Source organism: Gorilla gorilla, chromosome 15 (assembly GCF_029281585.2).
Source record: "Gorilla gorilla gorilla isolate KB3781 chromosome 15, NHGRI_mGorGor1-v2.1_pri, whole genome shotgun sequence".
Taxonomy (NCBI): Eukaryota; Metazoa; Chordata; class Mammalia; order Primates; family Hominidae; genus Gorilla; species Gorilla gorilla.
The window spans coordinates 97,460,718-97,488,622 of NC_073239.2; the positions used below are offsets into that span (position 1 = coordinate 97,460,718).

General features: G+C 37.2%; 1 protein-coding gene across 16 annotated transcripts in view; it reads right to left on the minus strand.

Moving 5' to 3' along the window:
* Nucleotides 1–27,905, minus strand: part of CEP128 (centrosomal protein 128) — a 446,086-nt gene that overhangs the window by 74,601 nt on the left and 343,580 nt on the right. For all 16 annotated transcript variants that reach the window (XR_010130804.1, XR_010130805.1, XM_063698091.1 and 13 more), the window contains one exon: nucleotides 10,430–10,479. Coding sequence is in view for 14 of the 16 variants with exons in the window: in XM_063698091.1 (XP_063554161.1) it covers nucleotides 10,430–10,479 (50 nt within the window). In the remaining 2 variants the exon portion in view is untranslated. The remainder of the gene's footprint in view (nucleotides 1–10,429; nucleotides 10,480–27,905) is intronic.

Here is a 27,905-nt window from a genome sequence, read left to right on the forward strand (position 1 = left end):
GGATAGGAATGGGTTTCCTTAATTTTAAGAACAAAAGAGACACTGGTATGTGTTATGGCTATTAATGAAAACATCCCTTTATATTACTAGTACCATAAAAATCAAAACTATTTATTGTAAGTTTAATTGCCAACACTGCATTGGGTACTTTTAACATATTTTCTTTTTATTTATTTATTTGAGATGAAGTCTTGCTCTGTTGCCCAGGCTGGAATGCAGTGGCACAACCTTGGCTCACTGCAACCTCCGCCTCCTGGGTTCAAGCGATTCCCCTGCCTCAGCCTCCTGAGTAGCTGGGACTACAGATGCACATCACCACGCCCGGCTAATTTTTTGTGTTTTAGTAGAGATGAGGTTTTACCATGTTGGCCAGGATGGTCTTGATCTCCTGACCTGGGGATCCACCCTGACCTGTAATCCCAAACTGCTGGGATTACAGGCGTGAGTCATCGTGCCCGGCCCATATGTTCTTATTTTTAATGTTCATGAAAACTTCCAGTAGGAGGATATCATTAATTTCACTCATTTAAAGTCAGGAACATAGACTTCAAACACATTAAGTGTGTTGAAGTCCACGCTGTGATTAAATGTAGGGGGTGGGGGAGGCTCGTCTGTAATCCAGCTCCATCTGACTCAAAACAGTCTATACTAACCACAAAAACAAATTAAAAATTGTGAGAGTGTGCGTGTGTGTATTTTTTCTACTTAACAGCCCAGCAAAATGGAACTAATGGAAATATCATATGCATACAGTGAGGTTTTACGAGCAAATAGACAATAAATTCTTTTTTTTATTAGCATCGGGGTGACTTTGTGGTTTTGCATGGTAGAGGTTAGGGGATGCACTGGGTAACCGCCCTGGAGCCTTTTCCTTAAAGTATGCCAAAACAGACTTCCAGAACCTCATTTTTAACGGGCATTAGGTAACAGTGTAATAAAACATATTATATCAATAAAATTTAATGCCCAAATAAAAAAACATTATTTGTATACATTTTTATATTTATTTCACTATATAATAAAGGGGCTATTATATTGTTGCCATATGTCTTTTCTAAGTAAGTTGCAACTCCTTACTTATTCTGGGTCTGACATCAGGGCAGCTGAGGCACATGGCAGTCAATACCACTGGGGAAACAGCACAAGAAAGGATTGAGGAAAGCAAAGACCTGAACTTAATTAGCTGTAATATTGTGCAGCTAAATAACACCTATATTGTGCTGCTCCCTTAGATTTTTTGGATTTGGACCGCAGGGGTTAGATTCATCACTGAGATCATATCTGGCCTCTGTGCTTCAATCCCTGTTTCAGTCGTGACCAATGTATTGGTTCTTTTCTCACAGTGAAATAAGAACTAGGGATTTCTATTACAACCAGAATGTAGTAAAGGCATGGAATCTCTTGTAGGTACTATTTTCTATTTTACTTTATGGGCAAATACAGAAATATTACTAACAGACATTACATGTTATTTATTAACATGCTAATAAGCCTTCACACATTTAAAAGTAAACATTAAACTTCTAACAAATTAAATCTAGAATAGTACGTGTAATGCAGAGACACTGGAAAAGGAATGCACTTTAGAATCAATTTTTAAAAAGTAAAATAATCAACTGATTATAATAAAAGTAAAAAGTATAAGAGGAGATGCTTATTAGTCATTTTTCCAGCTCATTTTAGTTTTATCACTTTTTGCACAATTTAAAATTTATGGAAAAGTTCTAATGTTGCCTTTAATTTTTTTGCCAGAATATTTTGAACTTGGTTGAAAACTGAAATTGACGAAGAAGGAAAAAAAATGGAAGAAATTGAAAGAAAAAGAGGCCAGGATCCTAAATAAATCAGAACAACAAAAAAAAGAAAGGTGAAGAGATTCTGTTTTTCATTGCTCTTGAGTTAAGTATAGTAGTATAGAAGCCAAGCAAGTTCAAAAACAAGTACTAGTTCTCTCACCGGCTGAGGAAGTATGAGTCTCAGCGACATTATCCATACAATTACAATAGTAGTTACGTACCTTGGAGGATTGTTGCGAGTAATAATTTACATAGATTTAGCAGTTTTACCACAGTGTATGACACAAAGAATTGCTTGGTTTCATGTGTGACTTTTTCCCTCTCCTTTGACACACAGAGCATCACCCTTTGGGCTGATTTAGCACAATCCTGACGGGAATTAGCAAGTGCTAAATATGTATTTGTTAGTAGACTGAAGCATAAAATAAGTGAGTTTTTAAGATCCCAGACTGGGGAAATCCTCTGCAGTGTTTCTGTATATTCTGGAAAATCAGCTAGAGATTGGGTGGGGAGATGGCCTTAGAAGTGAGAACTACAGTTTCTTTTAATCATGTATTATTAGTACTTAGGATCTCAGAGATTTGTTTCATGAGTCAATGAAAATGTGTTTCAACCAGAAAGGTATTATTGCTGAGCATTTATTTCCAAATCTGTTGCACGCTATAGTCATTACTCAGAATATTGCTTTTCACAATTCTCATTGTTATCCAGAGATAGACAATAAAATGGATTAACATAGATATTTGCCCAAAGTTTGAGGTCTGTCTAGGGATGTGCTGTGAGAGGTATAAGCAATATACTGTAAAATATTAAGGGGAATGATCTTGAAGTGATCACTTATGTTCTGCAACACAAATGAGATTGCCCCAAATTACAGGGTGCCCACTGACTCGAGACTGGCAAAAACTCCCAGATAAACTTAAGATTGAAACATCATAATGTGTTGAGATTTGAAAACAACAAAAAAAAAACACAAGAAAACATATACTGCTATCTACATAAGCCCCAATGCCCATGGAGCCCAGAGCTCAGACTCTTGACAGTTGAACCAAGGTATGTTTTCTGGAAGCGTTGCTTTTCCCAAAGTCAACTGTAAAGGGGATAGTTATGAAGATGAGTCTAATCATCTTCCCCCGGTGGGAGGAATTTACCTATTCTGTAAAACACACCCAGGTCACTGTTTTTTTTTTTGTTTTTTTTTTGTTTTTTTTTTTGATGGAGTCTTGCTCTGTTGGCCAGGCTAGAGTGCAATGGCGCAATCTCGGCTCACTGCAACCTCTGCCTCTCAGGTTCAAGCGATTCTCCTGGCTCAGCCTCCCAAGTAGCTGGGATTACAGGTGTGGGCTACCACGCCTGACTAATTTTTTTTTTTTTTTTTCAGTAGAGACGGGGTTTCACCATGTTGGTCAGGCTGGTCTCAAACTCCTGACCTCAGGTGATCCACCCACCTAGGCCTCTCAAAGTGCTGGGATTACAGGCATAAGCCACCTCGCCCAGCCTTTTTTACTACTAACTTTTTAAATTAACTTTCTGTCACAGAGAAATATTTGGGCTTTTGAGCTCAAAGACTATGCTTTGATTTTGCATTTTAACAATGTTTCCAAATGATGTGTGTGTTTTTAGAAGCTTTTTTAGAAGCTTGATTCAAGGAGACTGCTGAGTCTTGAAGTCTTGTGCTTTTCATCCCATTGGATAAACAGAACCAGGCATGTTTTTATATTTCTTTTATTCTCAAACGAAAATGACCTAGTCAATCAACTTCGATATATTCAGACACAAGAATACTTCTTTCGTAGGGTATTCTATTTTCAAGTTTTATACTGTCATAAATTTGGGATTAATATTAAGTTGCAAATTTCAGGTAAAACAGAGTGACAAGGTTTAATGATCACTACAATTTCAGTGGAATCCTTTTTACTGAGAGTGGGTCCCTACTCTCATGAGGTCTCTTGATGTAGTAAATTAAAGTGTGTAAACCTAATTGGCTGAGAACCTGTTTGACCCCAAGGCGGACTGCTAATGCGTTCTTTCTGGTGTAACTTTGTACCAGATTTAAGGTTGGTAAGCCTGTTCACCTTTTGAGAAAATAGAGATTTTAATGAGCTGTTAAGTTACCTCTGCCTGAAAGTGGCAAAGGGTGGCCCAACCTTCCATCCCCACAACACTGTATTTTGTTTTGTTTATGCCATTGCTTAGAACAATTATTTTTAAATGACATTTCAGAAGAAGACATAGAGATACGTAGTTATTTGCCTAAGCTTTGAGGAATGCACCTTGAGAAGAATACATGGGTATGCATTACATTTTGGTTTCCAGAATAATAAAAATTCTGTTATAACTCTCACAAGTCATCTTAGGGATAAGTAGGGACTGTATTACTTTCTAGTTTAATGAAACCTTAAACAGTTAATCCTAATTTATCAATTTATTCAAATTGAGATTTCTAAAAATGTACTTTAGTATCTCCCAAGAAAATGGGAATCTCTGGGGAAATGAATTGCTTCAGTTCTTTCTGAGATCCAGTGAGAGAGCAGAGCATTCCCTGTCACCCTCATCCTTCTAAAGCAATTCCGAGGGAACTCTAAAACGGACTCGCGGCTGCCCCACCCTGCATTTCTACCTGCAATCTCTAAAAGTACTGGTTATGGGCATTCTACAGTTCGGCAGAAAAGACTGACAGCAAAACCACAGAAATTATCCAGCTGGTCGATCAATAGCCCAGTTTCTCACATGGTTTCCTTACCAGGAGGATTAGCCATCTACTGGGTATTGAGAGGTTCATGTACTATCTTGCCAGCTTCCAGGAGGGTAATTTATTTGCTAATGACAGTCACATTCTTTGGTGGCTTTTCCTGCCCGGTTTATCTCCAACAGTTGTGCCTGACAACTCTACACTGGCATTCTTTATATTATAATACCCTAATATTAATATTTACTACACTTGTTCCAAAAGAACCAAGAAGGTATATTCTATTTTTTTCCTCGAAAGACTGTGTTGCCATAGGCTACTCCATAAGTAGCTGAAGTAAATAATGGCTGGGGAAAAGATTATTTTCCCCTTACTGCTCATTTCAAATGCTTTTGCCTAAGCACTATTGAGGTGACAAAAACAAAATCTAACACCTGTCCCTCCACCCCTAAAACAGTACTAAAAAGAAAATCGAACCCTTCAAGTGGGAGATTCCAGACTATTTTTCAAAGCCAACTGATAGAGAAGTTAAAAATGATTATGGGTCATCTGAAAAACAGCATGGCACTAATGATATTTAATATCCTTCAGGTAGAGCTTCTGGAATGTCTCAGAAAAAATCAGTCACTTAAATATATATATTCAAGATTGTACATATTTTTATATATTTTATTATAGATTTATATAATACAATATTATATATAAATCTGTAATTAAAATATATTATATAGTATATGAAATATTCATATACATGTATATATACAAAATCTGTAAACCCACTGTTAGAAATTAACAAGATTGAAAAGGATTCAGTTCATTTCTAATAAAATTTCTAATAATACCAAATAATGTGTTCAAAAATACTTGTGACAACATTTAGATTACAGATCCTACAACTAAAATGCTTCCTTTCTCCTCCTAAAATAATGAGATTGATATTCATATGTAGCCCAATAATCAATTAATTATTGCCACATCATGACTTTTTTTCGATTTTTCATTATATTTAGCAGCTGGCCAAAGACATAATACTACTTTCTTCAGCATAATCTGATGAAAATATGAATTTAAATTTCAGAGTTGATCATGGCAGGGGGGAAGGTAAGAGAAAGGGCAAGGGTAGAAGGTGGCGGAAGAGGGAAGGAGAGGCCCGATGGGGGCAGAGACCTCTGACTTGTTTATTGCTTTATCCCTAAGCATGCAGCATCATGTCTGACACATAGTAGGTGTAAACAGTCACTGTGTGGAATTAATATTTATTGCAACCTGTCAGGCACCAAAGTTTTCACATTTCTTATGGTAGCTAATCCTCTCAAGAGTCCTATGAAATCAGTATTATTATTATCCTTAATTTACAATTTCTATATATTGTGCTGACACAAAGTAACCTACCAATGGCTTAGTATGAAAGGAAAATGAATAGTAAAAATTATGTTCATAATCATCTAGTTTTAACTCATTTCAAATAACATGAAGAGAGATGACTGGAAGTTATCGCATGACTCATTTCAAATAAAATGAAAAGAGAGATGACCAGTAAGTTATCATATGAGTAAGGGCACATGAGTTTTGCAGATACTCTGTTCAGTGACTGTCATAGGTAACACTGTGAAGCTTTCATAACTAAGCATGATACTAACTCTCGGTGTGTGCTGCATTTTAGGATTCAGAAAGCAACATGGGGAAAGGTGAACCAGGTAGACTGGTATTTAAAAAAATAAAAACACTAAACAGCAGCAACACCTACCGCTATTAGCCATCACCAGCAAGGCGTCAAGTCACTGAATGCAATTCAACTAAACTGAGGAAAAATGGATTACCTTGTGTGTCTATTTTAAAGTTTCAGCTGATCTTGAGAGGAATGAAAAAGGGATTTGCTTGTTTCAATGTATCTCAAACTCATATGCAAATAAAACTCTGATACTGCACTACACATTTATAGTCAAAGACAATACTTTAAGAGGAGTAGCACACAATGCAACTGCAAATGAATGTCACACACACACAAAAATAAGGCAGACAATGTTAAGCTCCAATGAAGGATTTTGGTAATTACAAGCTGTATTGTTAAAAATCACTGTCAAATATGTTTGTCTCCATTGTTTGTGATTCCTCTTAAGATTGAAAACGCTCTCCTCCCTGAGGCTCCACTCCCCCTGCCGTTTTATCCTTTTCCACTGCTACTACCACTCATGTGAAATTACTCCTGCGTGTGTGTGTGTGTGTGTGTGTCTGTGTCTGTGTCTATACAGGAATGGCAGAATTTCAATGTCTCTCCCCAAAACATTAAAACAAAAAATGAACTCTAGGACAGGACAGGGATTGGTGTTGTTTTTTAATGGGTGGATCTTGAGGAGACCCAGGAATAGGGGCTATATAAATAAGAGACCAGTAGGGTGGCATTCGTTTGTTTATTTAGTAAACAAAAAATTACTGAGTACCCACTAAGATGAGGCACTGTGCTAAGTAGAGGACATCCGGAAAAGTGAAAGACATGAGAGTTGATTGACAGGTATGACAGGAAATTACAGTTCGTTGAAAGGTAAATTTTTGTTTTGAAACCTAAACCCCATAGCTAAATGGATCCAAGAATTTAACAAATATTTGTTCAGTTCTGTTGATGATCTTTCCCTTGAAATATTATTTTGCTAAACTTCATAACACTATGTGTTCCTGAAATTATTTCCTTTATGTCTTAGATTCCTTTGCAAGATTTTCATCCTTAGCCTGTTGTTTAAATGTTGGTGTTTCCTAGGGTTCTGGCCTAGGATTTCATTTCTCCTCATTCTAAATACTTCCCCTGGGAATTCACATTCGCTATATGACTTTTAGTATCATTCTTATGATATGGACAACAGACATGATGGCATCAAATCCTGCATGTTCAGATCAAACACCTTCTGAGCTCCAGACTCAAATGAACCTCCCTTAACATTACCACCTGGACATTTCAAAATACCAAAAATTGAACTGATCAACTTCCTCCTATATCACTGAAGAGCACAACTATCTGTGAAGCTGCCGAATCGAGAAACCCAAGAATCATTCTTAACTCCTTCCTTTTTACTTCCTAACAACCAATCTCAAAGTTCCATGGACTTTATATTCTAAAACATATTAAGAAGTCACCCACTCCTCTTCATGCTCTCTGCTGCCACCCAATCCAGGTCACCATCATCTCTTGCCGAGAGTCTCACAAATGTCTGCTTAATTGGTCTCCCTGATTTCAATCTTGCCTGCCTCTAATTATTTTTCACGTTACAGCCAGGTATCTATTTAAAATGCAGATGTACCATATTGTTCTCTTATTTCAAACCCTTTTCCAATTTCTCATATACCGAAGGTAAAGTCCAAACTCCTCCACGAGGTCCTTTAGATCTCTGTTTACTTAAAAAATTCTCGTTTTGCTGCCCCTCTCTCAGATGCTACATTCCAACATACTGAACTTTCAGTTCCTTAAACATGAAACTGTGCTCTTTTATCCTAGGCCTTCCCCTATTCTTTCCACTGCTAACTCCTAGTTATCATTCCAACATTGGCTTTCTTTGGGAAGCCTACTTGGATTGCCACCCCACTCCAGTTTAACCTACCTCAATCGTACTTAATTCCCTGTCAGTTCCGCCAACCTACCCTTACCTATGACAAACAAGGACAGATGTTCTTATATGTACCCATAGTCACTTATACTTTTCCTTTAATATGAATTTTGAGGATTTTATTATAAACACTGATTTTTATAGTCTTCACTAATTATAATATAGAGGGTAAGAAGCCATCTAGTACACACAGCTTGCCTTTGTATCCCTAGCACCTAGTACAGTGGTGTGCACAGAATTGGTGCTTGATAAGCGTTTTTTCAATGAGTAAATGGAGTACCTCATTTATAGGAAATTGGAAAGGGTTTAGAGCTCAATAAAACACCCCTTACCCCTAAGGAGAATGACATAAAATGCAGAATGTCTGTTATACATAATTATAAGATGATAATAAGTAAATAAAATTGACTCCAATTTGGATACATGAGGATGTGCTAACACTGTAAATTGGAATTAAATATTTAGCTCTCCCTTCTGGGATCATCTAATCCACACTAAACACTTCTGGAAGACAGTTTTATGATTTTCTATTACAGATGAGAAAATAGGCACAGCAAAGTTAATTGAGTTATCCAAGGTTACCCAGTGAATCAGAAACACAGCCAGGTACTACTGTGTCATTGTAGGATTTCAGCCTATATACTTGAATAGTATTCTTCAAACTATCACCTCTGATAATCATATGTGAATACAGAAACTCAGGAATACAGGCACTTTTCCAAGGATTTTCCTCTAGCCTTTAAAATTAAAGGCTTTCTGTGATATGCTTCTGTACTCTTGTGTATTCCGAGAGTTCCTTCTTTATTCATAATAGAGTGTTAATATCAGGCACTAGTTACCATTACAAAGTGTCAACATTTAACTCTTCTGCTCTGGGACATCATATTACACATTCTCCAACTATAAATGTCCATAGCTAGTTGGTTGGTGCATTCTATTGCACTGGATGGACATTTCAGTAGAAAATGCTGCCAGTATTTAATAAACATTTGAGAAGCAACATAGGCTATTAAAATTAATGAGATTACTAGTTCCAACATTTGCACTGTGAAAGAAAAAACTACTTGTGCTGCCATTTCAAAAGGCCAGACATATACTCAATCAGTATGTTTATGTATGTTATTCTGGGTAAACACAACACACAACCACAATGCCTAAAAAAGACTTTCTCAATATACACATTTAGTGTACAAAGAGCTATGCTTTTTATAACAACAAGCATTGCTGATATTAGTTTCACAGAGATAGGCAGGTCAAGTATACACTTGAGATTCTTCCTCGCCCCAGACTGGACTAACCAATGCTCTTTTTTTTTTTTATACCTGAATATAGTACAAGATGTTAAAATAATCTAATCTGTACAAAACTGCAGCTAACAGGTACCACTTTTACTGGATGTATAAACTATGCTTCCTTTGCATTTTCAGATCAATTATACAATTTTCTCTTAATGGGTATACCATCAGGTAGAAGAATCCCCAATCACAGAACACTTCCCTTGCTCTTTAGACTTTACGTGGCCTATCTTTCATTTGCCAAAAGCAAACATCTTTACCCGTAAAGCACTCAAACCAGCTCATGACATCACTCTCCAGTCTTGCCTTGTAGCTCCAGGCCCATGAAGAACTCTAAATGTCCAAAGTATTTACTGTTCTTAGTCCCCAACCTGACATTAAGTGAATTGGTTCTATCATGGGAATATAACTGATTTATGTTTCCCCTAATAAAGACAGACACTTGAGTTACCCATTTGTAAGTTAGCCCAATGTGAAAAGAAGAGAGAACTTCTGTCAGATGCCAACTTCACATCCATTGCTCATATCACAGAAATGTCAACTAAAATTCGAGTGGAATCTTTCTAACACCATTTTCCAGCCCAACAAATGTGAATAAACCTATAGTGAATTGAGAGGCTGTACAAGGCAATCTTAAGCTCTATTTATGTGTTAATTGTTGGTTATTGGTAGATGACACCCATGGGGTCAGAATACTTTTGACTTTCACTTGAAAATGTAGATTCCATGAATTCATCCTCATTCATCAGCCCTGTTTTGAGGGAAATGACTATGAAAGGATACCGCCTTCATTTCCTAATGCTGCAGTTCCTATTATGCTATACCAAGGAATAAAATTTCCTATTAAAAGTAGCATAGAGGCTGATTTGGCTTCCTGCTTTAGATCAGTGCTCTCAGAGACTTCTAAAGGAAGCAAATTCCAACTTTATAGTTCTGACATTGTCCTTGTCACCCTATTTGCTATACCAGTGTGAATGTGACAATAATAAAGGATAAAAGAGTAAAAAACAAATGTTTTCATACCAAGCATGCTTGCCCTATTTACGAATTTACCTGCAGAGATCCCATTTCTTCATCTTTTCTTTGGGTCTCTTCCAGTAGATCTGTAATAAGAAAGTAAAATACCCATCAAAATACAATGTAAAAAGGAGTTGCCTCTTATCATCAAATGCAATTCAGCCAGTAGCTTGTATAAACTGTTGCCTGAGAAGAGAATTTAATGTTTAAGTGTGAGAAGCCATGTAAAAGAAACACCCTCTGATCCCAACTGATGACATGGCAGAGCACTGGAGCCTGCCAACTCTAAGCTAGCCAAGAAGCCCCGGGATGTCTCTCAGCTTTACCTGACACACCAAAGGATGATATCAAATCAATTAAAAATCTGTAATCATACCAATATTTTAAGAATTTGGTCTCATGCTTATATAACTCAATGCAACACAAAATTTCCTTTAGAAAAAAAGAAAAGCCTTTTTCTTTTGAAAGAAAAATTAAAAACAAACCATTTGCCCTTAAAATAAGCTCCCAAGCCAAGTTCCACCCCTACAGTCAATTTTTATAACCAAATTAAAACACCCTGGAATAATAGGTGTTATTAACTGGAAGTGGAACACCACCTCATCCATAAAGTCTTATTAATTATCATTTCACACTGAGAGGGTGGGATGCATTGAAGCTACATTTGACTAAGAGTTTGGCACCATCCCAGAGAAATTAGTGGTTGGAAGGGAAGGTCGTCAACTGAAGAGAGCTCTGTCTTAATGCATGTATACAGCCATGGTGTCTCAGTGCCCTAAATTAATTTATGAACTTGCTATTAAGAAAACATATTTTCTGACTGCAGCTATACCACCCTGTGCTATGATCTTATTATATCTCACAAACCTAAAGAGGACTAGGCTGAGTCAGAACTTGGATGAAAAAAACACCTACAGCAGTGTATATTAATATGAGTATTTCCTTACTCTCTCATTGATATAGCTTACCAAGAGAGTATGTCACATAAAAGGAAAATATAAGTTACAGAAGTCTAATATGTATCCCAGAAAGGCAAACTCAAACGTTTTACCAAGTGCTATATTAGATATAGCAGGAAACAGTCATATAGTAGAGTGACAAAGTCATGCTGGTGTGTTGTAACTGGGCAGGCAATACACCAAAATTTCAGGAGACCTGGCAGATGACAGAACTGATGGTGATGACCCTTTGAGGCCGCACAGCTAAGAGGGTTACAGATGAGTGGTAAGCAATCTCCTGAAGACACAACATGCTGGGATTAAGGATAAGACATTGTTTCTATTCTGTATGCTATAGAGGAACTGACTTTGGCTCCCAAAACCTCCCTTAATCAGGTACGTCAAAAAAGTAAAAAGAGCAGGCCGGTGTTTTCGGGTGTATTTTTAAAGGGGTTTTGATTGACATATCAGGTTCTTTAGCTATAAGATACAGAAACCAACTTGGTGTGTGGAAGATTGTTTAAGTGCCCTCAATCATTCCTCTTCCTGCATCCTCACTCATTTGCATTGTGGCATTGTAGCTACTTCCATCAAGAGGCCATGCACATCTGCTTCACTTCTTGCATCTGGGCTGGCCTCCTGACTTGATTTGGTGAATAGAATATAGCTGAAGTAACTCTGTTTCAGTCCAGACTGAGGCTTTAAGAGGCCTCACACATTTCCACTTTTTCACTTGGAACCCTGTCACTGACACCAACCTGCTAGATGACAACAGACACATGGTCTAGGACTCTTCCCACTTCTGTCACCCTGCAGGTTGCCCCAGCTGCCAGCCAGCAAATGCCCAGAAGCAGAGTTGCCCAGTTGATCTGAGGATGACTACAGATGACTGAGATGGGAGCCCAACTAAGACCAGACAAACTACCCAGCTGAGCCCAGTGTCAACTCCAATTCACAGAACCAGGAGCTAAATAAATGGAATTTTGGAGTGGTTTGGTACCCGGGACTTGCCAACTGATAGCAATGAGATGCTATTTGAATAACATGTATTTAGAACTTATTAGAAGGATATAGAGGTAACTAATAGATGCACTGGAAAAGAGGATCCCAAATCTGAAGGGAATAACAACTAGAGCAGGTCTGGACGGGTCGAGATGTAGGTAGCATGAGCTAATGAACATTTTATTCTGGGCTCCTCTAAACTTTATGTCATTCCACTCAAGATGAAACTTCATTAAGAGAACAGCTACTGAGCCTAGCTTAGATCTCTTGCCTACTGCTTGGCTAAGGGAAAGTATGGAGTACTTTCATTGTTAATCCCAAAAGGATTGGACTAAGAATAGAAAGAATAGTTTCCAAATGCAAAATTAGGGTTAGAGAAGGAAGGATGGACATCAGACAGGCCAAAACAACAGATTTCTACACCATCTGGTTTCAGTAAACTGTGTCCTTACCCCAATTCTCTTCAATATTGGTGAGATATAAGATCACTGCTGTGTTCCTATGAGGATGTGGCTACTTAGCTCCATTACTTCTGCATATTAGGAGGTTCTCAGAGCTGGGCACTTTGTAATGAATTAGATTGTTTAATGGTGCAGTGTAACTGGAGTGATACATAGTGGGGTTCATCAACCACAAAAGAAAACTAATCTTGTTCCTCCAGAGTCAACTTAGTATGGCAAGTCCAAACACCTTAGATAAAACTTACTGGATCAATAATGAGTGTCAGATCTTTTATGCAGCCAAACACAACTCACTCATCTGATAAAATATAGATGGAAAGAAGTCCAGTCTACTTACAGAACTTCATAAAATTATAGGAACTTAAAAATTATGTTCTCAGTTTTCTCCAAATACATACGGTTCATACTACTCTTCCAACAAATCTGATGCCAATGACAATGCTTGACTTGGGATGGCTGAATAAAAACAACCAAAGAATTCCTAGAATTTTAAATTTTAAATAAATATTCTCCCTGCTGACCATCTTGTATAAAGGGTATAAGCAGACACCTGTTTTGGTTTTTATTTTTTTTTTCTTTGTGCCACATATCTTCCCTTTGAGAACTCCTGTTCCTCTTTTCCACATGATTTCCATGAAACTTTTGGTCAAGAGGCCTAACTAACCTTTCCTGCTGCAGAAGCAGGTCATGGCCCAGGCTAGCAAGTCAGAGCATCTTATCCCCCTGAGCATACGAGCTAAGCAACACCAGAGGTGTCCTTTTAGAGGATTAATGTGGATGCCAGGAAATAAATTTTCTCCTTCTGAGGCCACAGCTTATATTAGCCTGGTGTTTCGAAGTCTGTATTTTCTACTATGTTGAAGAAACTTATTAAGCAATGAGGCTGGCAAAGAAGAAATGAGAGCCAAGAAAGAGAGAATTGCTTGAGGACTACATCCACCCTTGACTGAAGCCTACAAACCTCCTGGACTTCCAATACATAATTCTTCTTCTATTCTTTTTCTTAAATTAGCTTTTGTTGGATTACTGCCATTTTTAAAAGTCTCCAGGGATGTGGTTGTATTGAACCTTCTTATCTCTATTCAGAAACCTAGAAGAACTTTCTAGTCCACCTTAAAATGTTTCATCCTACAACAAATATATGAAGACATGAGACTCAAAGAAATGCAAATGGTTTGGCTGAGATCACCTAGTTAGTACAAAGCCACTTCTAGAGCTTTGCTCTCCTATCATCCTGCTCTGTCTAATCATGCTCTCATTTGTACCTCTCAATACTTAATTGCACCCTTCTTCATACTGATTTAAAAATAAAATACACACTTGTCTGTATTCTTCTGACCTGCTTTAAAAGTTCCCTGATGTCAACAATCAGGGCGTCCGTGACATTTTTTTTTTTTTTTGTTAAGACAGCGTCTCATCCAATGCCCAGACTGGACTGCAGTGGCACGATCTCGGCTCACTGAAACCTCCACCTCCTGGGTTCAAGCGATTCTCCTGCCTCAGCCTCCTGAGTAGCTGGATTACAGGTGCCAGCCAGCACGCCTGGCTACTTTTTACATTTTCAGTAGAGACGGGGTTTTACCATGTTAGACGGGCTGGTCTTGAACTCCTGACCTCAAGTGATCCGCCCGCCTCGGCCTCCCAAAGTGCTGAGATTACAGGTGTGAGCCACTGCCTCTGGCCCATCCATATTTTACATCCATGTTCTCCTTAACTACTGCCTTTCTATCTTTGATATTTAACTTATATCCCCAAAATTGCTCACTCCACCTACACCATTGCTGTATGCCACTGCTCACTCATTAGGTGCATTGTTCAAGCACATGCATTTGGAATGATGAACAGGGTTATTAACCTGTGCTGATGAAATATGGCTACTGGGCATCGCTGAGAAGCACCACTCTATGCAAACAGACAAAACACAAGAGAATATAGGTGAGACCCCTAGATAGTTAAAGTGACTTAATACTGTGATAACAGTGTGATTAGTATCCTTCATTATAATGAACAATCTTGTTGTTTGTTGTTATCAGCATGGAAAGAGCTGAAGGGCTGCTCTGCTCTTCTTATCAGCATCGAAAGAGCTGAAGGGCTGCTCTACTCTTCTTATCAGCACGGAAAGAGCTGAAGGGCTGCTCTGCTCCCTTGCTCACCACTGACATGTTCGTGTTTTCTTTTATTACTCTCTGGTTTGCTGTTCCATACAAATAGCAACTCAACTACCATGTAAATTGCTGTGGTGAAATTTGCTTCCATCAACATTAGTTAATGAAAGATCTTTGGTAAAAAGGGCAGCAGCCCTGTGTATTTTCCTTGGATTGGTTCCAATTTTTTAAATGAGCTGATACTCACTCATTATGACATAAAGTCATTAGAGGGAGAAAAAGCCATATAAAAAAGCAGAACATCATGGATGAGAATTGGATGATCCAGCTGTCCTGTTTTGTTTTGTTTCTGCTTTACATTTCTCTGGCACACTTAGGGTTAATATATCACGACCAAGTTTTTGGCTAAGATAGTTTTATATCTCTTCCTCTGCAGTCTTTGCAATCAGTGATCTGGCTGTTTAAGGAGGTTTGACACTTTTTAATGTTGATTTTGGTTTCTGGTAGCCAAGAAGCAGATAGATTGTTTGTTTATTTTTAAAAGGTGAGTCATGTCCAGGTGTGTATGAGCAATTACACCCATCTAGTAACTTGAACCTTCCTAGGGAGACTGAAGATCAAATTGAGAAATGACTATATTTTTCTTTAACCATTCCTATAAAATGCCTCATCCATATTACAACTAAGCCCAACTGATAATGGAGAGAAAGTATAGAAACAGAGGCTTCTGACACAGCAACATTTATAACAACAGCACTGGACAGAGTAACATTGGCAGCAGAATATGTTGAGTTACTGATTGCAGTTTAGAAAAAAGCATTTAGCTCTGGCTCTTGTAACTTACTATAATTCAGTGCTCCTGTCCAGTGTTACTCTATGTGTCTCGACATTTACCAAACACAATAGATAATGCGAATTCTCAAAATAATTCAATATTTTATTAAAAAGTAAATTTATGATATTTCTATTTGTGAACAGATTCATATATTTAAATATATTCATATATTTGATTCATAATTTCATATAACAAAATTCATCAGATAAAGCAGCACATTACAACCCTTACGAGCCTATAAATGATGGACTTAGCCTTCTATTATTCCATTCCAGATACTCAAGACATTAGCTACATGCCAGAGATAATGGGTCAGTTTCTCTTTTTCTTCCTTAGCTACCCAGTTATTGGAATCATTGACATTTTAGAGACAAGAGAACACAGAAATAATCTAATCCTAGGGTTGCTTTTTTTTTTTCCTAAAGAAGTACAATTCTGTCTTATAAGGGAAATCATATATACTTTCTAATGTAAATTATAAATAGGTAATTTTAAAAGCTGAGAAGGAGCTGCTTTTAAGGAAACAGAAGTGGAGGGCCTGGGGGCCAGCCCACCAAGCTCCTTCCTATCCTTGGGCAGACCCCTGTGGTGGCATGGTGTAGCTGCAAAGCTCCAAATTATCCTCACTGAGAGCTACTGATCTAATCTAGTGTCCTGGGGTTACACAGTGGAGGACTGAGTTCCGAGATCAAATGCCTCTGTCAATGTCACATAGCTAGTTAATGGTGTATCAATCTGAGCCCAGGGCTTTTGAATTGGACCAGGGTCCAGTACTTTTTTTTTCTTTACACAAAAGTGACTGCCCTGCTTTGACTTTCAAGATTTGTATTGAAATGACACAGTATTCCAATGCCTATATATTTTCTAATGCCTCTCCAAACAGAAACAAAAGAAAACTTCATTAAAGCACTTGTGTAACATCGACAATCTGTGGGAAGACCCACAGTTACCAACTGTCCACGTTAAAATTCCTCAGTTTTGGGAGATGACATCCAAAAATATGGCTATGACGGAAAGCAAATACCTAGACACTTGAGAAGGCAGTTGTTTCAGCAAGATATATTCAATATACAGCACACAGAAGATTTCACCAAATCAAACAGCAACACAAAATCTGTTTCAATGAATGACAGTTAGTTTCTCAGCTTAATATAACATTTACCAGCAAACATTTTTCCTATTTTATTATACTAGTAAAGAAAAATTGAATAAAGGTATAACAGTATAACTATATTAGCTCAAATACCCAAACAACAATCAAATGTGTTGGGCTTTCAGTTAATATATGTAAAACATTTAAAATAGTGCTTGGTATATAAGAAGCATTATATACGTATTAGCTCTCAGTATTTTTTTTTTAAATCACCCTTAAATATCTCTGCTAAAATCAGGAAAATGTGCAAAACAAACAGTTGTAATTTAAAACAAACAAGCAAAAAAGGCCTATTAGTAAACTGCTTTTAGACATCATCCATTCTAAGTAGCTACATTATTTAGAACTCTGCCATATCTACTGCCACCCACTGGTACATATCTGGATATACCGCAATGAGTTAAGAGTTTTCTCATCCGGCCTTACCACAGAAAACACACAGGTTAAAATGAAGAACAACATTCAAAAAGTATGGCTATCCCTTGTGGTTTGTGTCAGACACTGAAACAACATGCTGGTCTACAGATGGAGCCCATTTGGTCCAATAAATGAAAGGTTTACAGTTCACTGTCTGTCTTGGGTATGTGGTAAAACATCCAAATACAGGTACTCATGTTTTTCTTTGATGTTAATTCATTTCTGGTGAAACTTTCCACTTCGACAACCTTAGAGATTTAAAACCACTTGCCACAAAACTGTTACAGTACAGAAAATAGCATAATAATCTACCCCATTCCACCTCATTCTTGAGTCTGGCACTGAGAAACATCCTGATATAGAATGAAAGTTCTGACTCAGTCAACTATTAAGTTTTTTGTCATTTCTATTGGTAACATGAGCAGAGAAAGTAAGAACATATTCAGTAGGAAACACATCACTGTTCTAAATTGGCCTATGGGCTGTCTTGGCCAAAATGAGCAAGAGAAGTTTATGATCCATTGTAAACATTATTTCAAGAATAAGTTTCACATGCTGAAATCCAGGCATACAATCATTTTTCTCCCCACATGTACTCTGCATTACATTCACATAATGGGAAGTTTGCTTTCATTTAAATTAATTGGGCTGGGAAAAAGTTTATCCTATGCTCTGTTCTTGTTCTAGACTCATAAGGTCAACTGGGTATACATTTTGGGGCTCAGAGAAGTGCTGGGTATTTGACTTACTCTTTGATCACGTCTTCTTTACAGAAGCTACAAAAGTTTGTGCTGGTTTCTTGAGGTACCTACTACTGAACCAGATCTACGCTTCTCAGGCCTTGTAGATTCCTGGGTCTACTCTAGATCAAAATGAAATTTGAAATTTTTAGTGAATTTTTTTTTCTAGTTTCTGCAATTCTTACATTCTAAGAGTAAAACAGACCTCAGAAGTGGAATAATGGTATGATATAGATCAGTGATGTGCACTTAGTTACAGAGTACAGCTCAATGTCAAACACCAACTGTTTCCTCTGTCAATCCACACACAGACAGTATGTACCCATGTATTTATATCTGGTACATCACAATGTAAATATATCCTGGGCTTAAATAGAGACATTTTATTTCAACTTATTCCTCATAAATATCAGTATTTCCTACCAAATTTGGCCTAGTATATTGATATATTCTCTCAGGGAAGTAAATGATTAGAGATAGTTTTAAGGTATATACGATATACATACAAAACTTTTGACAGTAAAGGAGATACAACTGAAAATTTTGAAAATTTTTGAAATTTAAATCTTCAGTTTTAAACTTGATTGGTCAACAAATCTTAAGCTACTAAAAGAAGTCCAAGTTCAGACATATGGTGTTTAATTGTTGCCCCATCCCCTCCCCACTTTGAGGCCATTTTAAAGATGAATTATTACAGCTCAGCTCTATTCAAAGTGTTTGCATCTTACAAATCCTTTCCTTAAAAACTTAATGTTAAGATTTTTACATAAAAACATTATGTTTTCATTCAGTGAGCTTTTAAAAAAAGCATGGGACTTTCACTAAATTTTAGAAATATTTTTGCTAAACCTCCAGGTGGGCAAATGGCTTAAATCCTCTTTGTCTCAGTCTCCTCATCCACAAAGCTTCAAACATTGAGTGTTATCTCACTTCATGAAGTAGCCATGAGGAAGAAAATGGGATAAGAAAGTGGGAATTAAGGTAGTTAATCAGATATCTGTAATATAAAGATTATCCTTAAATACCCGTGGGTCCAATGTAATCAGAAGACACTGTGAAAAAGACTCAAGTGGTCCTTACTGATTTTGAATATAGAGGAAGGGGAGCATGAGCCAAGGGATGAAGGAAACCTCTAGAAGCTGGAAAAGGCAAGAAAACAGACTCTTCAAGAGCCTTCAGAGAATAAGGCAGCCCAGCTGACATCTTGATTTTAGCACAGTGAGATCCATTTTGATTCCTGACCTCCAGAGGTATGTTATTTTAAGCCACTAAATTTGTGGTAATTCTTTATAGAATTAATAGAAAACTAACACACCTTAGAACTTTCATTAAGTAATAAATTCAACTCTAAGAAAATTTAAGGGTTCATAACATCTACCCTCAATTCTGGTATCTGGTAATCAAAATGTACTATACATGGTATATGGCATGCCACATTCAATGAAAGCCTTGTGAAGAAACCTGTGATTAGGTAGGAACAGTGAAGAGGAGGTCTTTCATGGCAAAACTTGAATGTAACATGTCATAAGCTGTGACTCCAAAATTGTTAGTTTCCTCAGTGAAAGAGTCATGCACACCTGCATTTAGCTCCTCAAAAATTTCTTACTGAGCTGCCTAAAATTATCCCCACTTCTGCACCTATGCTGGAGTGTAATTATGTAGACCAACCTATAAAGTTTAGTCATCCCTATAAAAGGCATGTGCTGATATTAACATTCAAGGTACAGTTTGGTATGTAATACCCCAAGGGTAAGAATTGTTTACCACTATATCCTCAGTGCCTGGCAAATACTATTTCTCTAAGTATTTTTAAAATAATGACAACATCTATAAGAAACTAGTTAATAACTCTCTGACATGCAATATGATGTCATTTACCAGAATGTAGATGCCAATAAATTAGTTTAATATTATACCTTATTAAATTTTTTTCTGGACTGAATTTGAAAATTCAGGTAACAAGCATTTTACAATTCTCCTTCACACAGTGGAAAAGAATGCCAATTCAGGAATCTGCTTCACATATAAAGAGCAAGTCCAGAAAGATACCCAGTGAGTAGGCAGTAATGAGACACAAGAATGATCACCCGCAGCATGGCTTAGAGTAAATCTGTGTTGTACTGAAACAAGGACATGAATCCTCACAGAACTGGGTATTCATCTTGAAATGGTAAGCATGTGTTTACACACCTGAAAATTTCCAAATTTTGATAAGAGACGTAACTCTTGGATTGAAGAACCTATGTGAACCCAAAAGAAGATAAATATAAGGAAATCCACATGAAGATACTTCACAGAGTTCTAAAAACCAAAGGCAAAGAACAAGTCTTGAAAGCAGTAAGACAGAAACAATATCTTACTTATAGAGGGAAACAATTAGAATAATAATAAAATTCTCATTAGAAACCACACAGGCCATTTAAAAAGTCACATTTTTAAAAAATGCTAAAAAACAAAACTGACAACCCAGAATCCTATATCTAGTGAAAATACTGTTTAGGAATAAAGATGAAGGCGAGACATTCCTACGAAGGAAAATTAAGATAATTTATTGTCAGCAGACCTATCCTAAAGAATGACTAAAAGAAATTCTCTAAAAAGAAAGGACATAAGAGAAAGAATATTAGAAGAGGAGAAAAAAAAGAAAGAATACAAACAAAAATACAGGTACATACAATAGATATCTTTTGAATTTTTTAGACTATGTTTGATGGTTGAAGCAAAAATTGTAACAATATCTTATGTGCTCCTAAAAGTATTTAGAGGGAACATTTAAGACTAACAGCAGATCTCTTGGCAGAAACCCTACAAGCCAGAAGAAAGTGGGGGCCAATATTCAACATTCTTAAAGAAAAGAATTTTCAACCCAGAATTTCATATCCAGCCAAACTAAGCTTCATAAGTGAAGGAGAAATAAAATCCTTTACAGACAAACAAATGCTGAGAGATTCTGTCACCACCAGGCCAGCCTTGCAAGAGCTCCTGAAGGAAGCACTAAATATGGAAAGGAAAAACCAGTACCAGCCACTGCAAAAACATACCAAATAGTAAAGACCATCGACACTAGGAAGAAACTGCATCAACTAACAGGCAAAACAAACAGCTAGCATCATAATGACAGGATCAAATTCACACATCACAATATTAACCTTAAATGTAAATGGGCTAAATGTCCCAATTAAAAGACACAGACTGGAAAATTGGATAAAGAGTCAAGACCCATCAGTGTGCTGTATTCAGGAGACCCATCTCACGTACAAAGACACATGTAAGTTCAAAATAAAGGGATGGAGGAATATTTACCAAGCAAATGGAAAGAAAAAAAAAGAGCAGGGGTTGCAATCCTAGTCTCTGATAAAATAGACTTTAAACTAACAAAGATCAAAAAAGACAAAGAAGGGCATTACATAATGGTAAGGGAATCAATGCAACAAGAGCTAATTATCCTAATTATATATGTACCCAATATAGGAGCACCCAGATCCATAAAGCAAATTCTTAGAGACCTACAAAGAGACATAGACTCCCACACAACAGTAGTGGGAGACTTTAACACCCCACTGTCAATACTAGACAGATCAATGAGACAGAAAATTAACAAGGATATTCAGGACTTGAATTCAGCTCTGGACCAAGCAGACCTTACAGACATCTACATAACTCTCCACTCCAAATCAACAGAATGTACATTCTTCTTGGTACCACATCACACTATTTCTAAAACTGACCACATAATTGGAAGTAAAACACTCATCAGCAAATGCAAAATAATGGAAATCATAACAAACAGTGTCTCAAACCACAGTGCAATCAAATTAGAACTCAGGATTAAGAAACTCACTCAAAACCGTACAACTACATGGAAACTAAACAACTTGCTCCTGAATGACTACTGGGTAAATAATGAAATTAAGGCTGAAATAAATAAGTTGTTTGAAACCAATGAGAACAAAGACACAATATACCAGAATCTCTGGGACACAGATAAGCAATGTTTAGAGGGAAATTTATAGCACTAAATGCCCACAAGAGAAAGCAGGAAAGATCTAAAATTGACACCCTAAGATCACAATTAAAAGAACTAGAGAAGCTGGAGCAAACAAATTCAAAAGCTAGCAGAAGGCAAGAAATAACTAAGATCAGAGCAGAACTGAAGGAGATAGAGATATGAAAAACCCTTCAAAAAAAATCAATGAATCCAGGAGCTGGTTTTTTGAAAATACTAACAAAATAGGCCACTATCCAGATTAATAAGGTAGAAAACAGGGGAGAATCAAATAGACACAATAAAAAACAGTGAAGGGGATATCACCACTGATCCCACAGAAATGCAAACTACCATCAGAGAATACTATAAACACCTCTACACAAATAAACTAGAAAATCTACAAGAAATGGATAAATTCCTGGACACATACACCCTCCCAAGACTAAACTAGGAAGAAGCTGAATCCCTGAATAGGCCAATAACAAGTTCTCAAATTGAGGTAGTAGTAGCCTACCAACCAAAAAAAGCCCAGGACCAGACGGATTCACAGCCGAATTCTACCAGAGGTACAAAGAGGAGCTGGTACCATTCCTTCTGAAACTATTCCAAACAACAGAAAAAGAGGGAACCCTCCGTAACTTATTTTATGAGGCCAGCACCATCCTGATACGAAAACCAGGCGGAGACACAACAAAAAAATAAAATTTCAGGCAAATATCCCTGATGAACATTGCAAAAATCCTAAATAAAATAAATACTGGCAAACCGAATCCAGCAGCACATCAATAAGCTTATCCATAATGATCCAGTCTGCTTCATCCCTGGGATGCAAGGCTGGTTCAGCATACACAAATCAATAAATGTAATCATTATGTAAATAGAACCAACAACAAAAGCCACATGATTATCTCAATAGATGCAGAAAAGGCCTTCGACAAAATTCAACAGTGCTTCATGCTAAAAACTCTCAATAAACTAGGTATTGAGAGAACGCATCTCAAAATAATAAGAACGATTTATGACAAACCCACAGCCAATATCATACCGAATGGGCAAAAACTGGAAGCATTCCCTTTGAAAACTGGCACAAGAGAAGGATGCCCTCTCTCACCACTCCTATTCAACATAGTATTGGAAGTTCTGGCCAGGGCAATCAGGCAAGAGAATACCAGAAATACATGGTATTCAAACAGGGAGAGAGGAAGTCAAATTGTCTCTGTTTGCAGATGATATGATTGTTTATTTAAAAAAACCCTGTTGTCGGCCGGGTGAGGTGGCTCATACCTGTAATCCCGGCACTCTGGGAGGCTGAGGAGGGCAGATCACAAGGTCAGGAGATCGAGACCATCTTGGCTAACATGGTGAAACCCCATCTCTACTAAAGATAATACAAAAAAATTAGCCAGGCATGGTGGAGGGCGCCTGTAGTCCCAGCTACTCGGGTGGCTGAGGCAGGAAAATGGTGTGAACCCAGGAGGCGGAGCTTGCAGTGAGCCCAGATCATGCCACTCCACTTGCACTCCAGCCTGGGCGACAGAGCAAGACTCCATCTCGAAAAAAAGAAAAAAGAAAACCCCATCTTCTCAGCCCCAAATCTCCTTAAGCTGATAAGCAACTTCAGCAAAGTCTCAGGATACAAAATCAATGTGCAAAAATCACAAGCATTCCTATACACCAATAATAGACAAACAGAGAGCCAAATCATGAGAGAACTCTCATTCACAATTGCTACAAAGAGAATAAAATATCTAAGAATACAACTTACAAGGGATGTGAAGGACCTCTTCAAGGAGAACCACAAACCACTGCTCAAGGAAATAAGAGAGGACACAAACAAATGGAGAAACATTCCATGCTCATGAATAGGAAGAATCAATATTGTGAAAATGGCCATACTGCCTGAATTAATTTATAGATTCAATGCTATCCCCATCATGCTACCATTGACTTTCTTCACAGAGTTAGAAAAACTACTTTAAATTTCATATGGAACCAAAATATAACTCATATAGCCAAGACAATCCTAAGCAAAAAGAACAAAGTGGGAGGCATCACGCTACCTGACTTCAAACTATACTACAAGGCTACATTAACCAAAACAACATGGTACTGGTACCAACACAGATATATAGACCAATGGAACAGAACAGAGGCCTCAGAAATAACTCTACACATCTACAACCATTTCACCTTTGACAAATAGGACAAAAACAGGCATTGGGGAAAGGATTTCCTATTTAATAAATGGTGTTGGGGTAACTGGCTAGCCATATGCAGAAAACTGAAACTGGACCCCTTCCTTACATATTATACAAAAATTAACTCCAGATGAATTAAAGACTTAAACATAAGACCTAAAACCATAAAAACCCTAGAAGAAAACCTAGGCAATACCATTCAGGACATAGGCATGGGCAAAGACTTCATGACTAAAACACCAAAAGCAATGGCAACAAAAGCCAAAATTGATAAATGGGATCTAATTAAACTAAAGAGCTTCTGCATGGCAAAAGGAACTATCATCAGAGTGAACAGGCAACATACAGAATGGGAGAACATTTTTGCAATCTCTCCATCTGACAAAGGGCTAGTATCCAGAATCTACAAGGAACTTAAACAAATTTATAAGAAAAAAACAAACAACCCCATCAAAAAGTGGGTGAAGGATATGAACAGACACTTCTCAAAGGAAGACATTTATGCAGCCAACAAACATATGAAAAAAAGCTCATCATCACTGGTCATTAGAGAAATGCAAATCAAAACCACAATGAGATACCCATCTCACACCAGTTAGAATGGCAATCATCAAAAAGTCAGGAAACAACAGATCCTGGAGAGGATGTGCAGAAATAGGAACACTTTTACACTGTTGGTGGGAGTGTAAATCTAGTTCAACCATTGTGGAAGACAGTGTGGCAATTCCTCAAGGATCTAGAACCAGAAATATCATTTGACCCAGCAATCCCATTACTGGGTATAAACTCAAAGGATTATAAATCATTCTACTGTTAAGACACATGCACACGTGTTTATTGCAGCACTATTCACAATAGCAAAGACTTGGAACCAACCCAAATGCCCATCAATGATAGACTAGATAAAGAAAATGTGGCACATACACACATGGAATACTATGCAGCCATAAAAAGGATGAGTTCATGTCTTTGCAGGGACATGGATGAAGTGGGAAACTATCATTCTCAGCAAACTAACACAGGAATGGAAAACCAAACACCGTGTGTTCTCACTCATAAGTTGGAATTGAACAATGAGAACACATGGACACAGAGAGGGAAACATCACATACTGGGGCCTGTCAGGGGGTGGGAGGACTAGGGGAAGGATAGCATTAGGAGAAATAACTAATGCAGATGATGGGTTGATGGGTGCAGCAAACCACCATGGCACCTGTATACCTATATAACAAACCTGCATGTTCTTCACATGTATCCCAGAATTTAAAGTACAATTAAAAAAATTAATAAACAGGAAGGGTAAAAAAATATAAACAGAGAAAGTTTCTGTTTCAATTTGATGATATTGTGGTATCACATAGACTGTGATAAGCCAGGTGTATATAATACCCAGAGGAACTACTGAAAGCTTACACAAAGAGTTTTACTCAAAAACACATGATAAATCAAAATGTAATTCTAAAGACTATTCAAATAACCCAAAGGAAGGAAGGTATATTAGTCTGTTCTCACACTGCTAATAAATACATACCTGAGACTGGGTAATTTATAAAGAAAGAGGTTTAATGAACTCACAGTTCCACATGGCTGGGGAGGCCTCACAATCATGGCAGAAGGCAAGGAGGAGCAAAGTCACGTCTTACATGGCAGCAGACAAGAGAGCTTGTGTAGGGGAAGTCCCCTTATAAAACCATCGGATCTCATGAGACTTATTCACTATCACCAGAACAGCATGGGAAAGACCTGTCCCCATGATTTAATTATCTCTCACCGTGTCCCTCCTAGGACAAATGGAAATTATGGAAGCTACAATTCAAGGTGAGAGTTGGGTGGGGACAGAGCCAAACCATATCAGCAGGGAAAAAAAAAAAAAAGAGGCAGAGGAGAGAAAATACAGAACATAGACAGAAAAAAAGGCAGACTTAAATCCTAACACATCAGTAATTATATTATATAAAAATGGTTTAAATATACCAATTAAAAGACGGAGATTGTTAGAGTGAATTAAAGAACATGGCCCGATGTTATGCTATCTACAGAAAACTCACCTAAAGTGTAATGATATAGGTATTATATCATGAAAGTAAAAATATATCATGCAAATATTAGATCAAATTCAAAATTAGAGTTAGAAATCCCAATATTACTCTCTCAAAAACTGACAGAAAAACTTGACAGAAAACCATCAAGAATATGTAGAAGCATAAATATAACAAAAAACCTATAAATAGAAACTAAATAAACCCTTCTAAATAATCCATGAGTCAAAGAAAAGTTTTCAAGGGAGGTTTAAAAATACCAGGAATTGGATAAAAATGAAAACAGCTAGGCGCAGTGGCTCATGCCTGTGATCCCAGAGCTTTGGGAGGCTGAGGCAAGAGGATCACTTGAGCCCGGAAGGTTGAGACCAGCCTGGGAAACACAGTGAGATCCCTTCTCTATAAAAATTTGTAAAAATGATTAGCTGGGTGTAGTGGCTTGCACCTACAGTCCTAGCTACTTGGGAGGCTGAGGCAGAAGGATCACTTGAGCCCAGGAGTTGGTGGCTATGATTCTCAGTGAGCTGGTTGGGCCATTGCACTCTAGTCTGAGTAACAGTGAGACACTGTTACAAAAAAAAAAAAAGGGGGGGCGAAGGAAAAGAAAAAGAAAATATCACAAAAATGTCACATATCAAAATCTGTAGGACAAAGCTGATGCAGTTCTGAGAGGAAAATTTATGAAACTAAATGCATGCATTTGAAAAGAGGAAAAGTCTCAAATGAATACCCTATGCTCCCACCTCAAGAACCTTAAAAAAAAACAAAAAACCTGCAAGCAGAAGTAATAAAGATAAGAACAAAAATCAACGAAATTGAGAACAGGAGACAATAGAGAACAAGAGGAAAAAAGTCAATGAAACAATGAACTGGTTCCTTATAAAGTTCAATAAAATTGACAAACCTTTACCAAGATTGACAGAGAAAGAGAGACGGGGCAGGGAACAAGGGAGGGTGAAGAGAAAACACAATTACCAACATTAGGAATGAAGATATTCCTATAGGTCCTGCTGATATGAGAAGGATTTTAAGGGAAGACTGCAAACAACTTTACAAACATAAATTTGATAATTTAGGAGATATGGAACATAAAGTACCATAACTTACCCAATGTAAAATACCTAATTTAAATAGCCTTGTAACTATTCAGAACAATAGATGTGTAATTTTAAAACTTGCAGAACAAAAATCTCCAGGTCCAATGGTTTCACTAATAACTTTTACCAAATGTTCAAAGAAGAATTGGTACCAGTTTATACAATTTCTTTCAGAAAACAGAAGAAAATGAAATATTTCCCATTTATTTTATTTAGCCTATTTCAATACCAAAAACAATAGACAATTGTCCCTCAAAAAAACAAAGAAAGAAAGAAAAGAAAGAAAAGAAAAAAACCGCAGCTTTCTCCTGAGCATAGAAAAAACATCTTTTTTCAATAATTAGCAAATAGAATTTAGCAACTTATAATAAGAATTATGTAACATGACCATGTTGCACTTATTCTAGGGATACAAAGTTGGTTCAGTATTTGAAAATCAATGTAATCCATCATCTTAACAGGCTGAAGATAAACAAAAATCACAGGATCGTATCAATCAATGAATAACAAGTATTTGACAAAATTCATTGACCATTTAT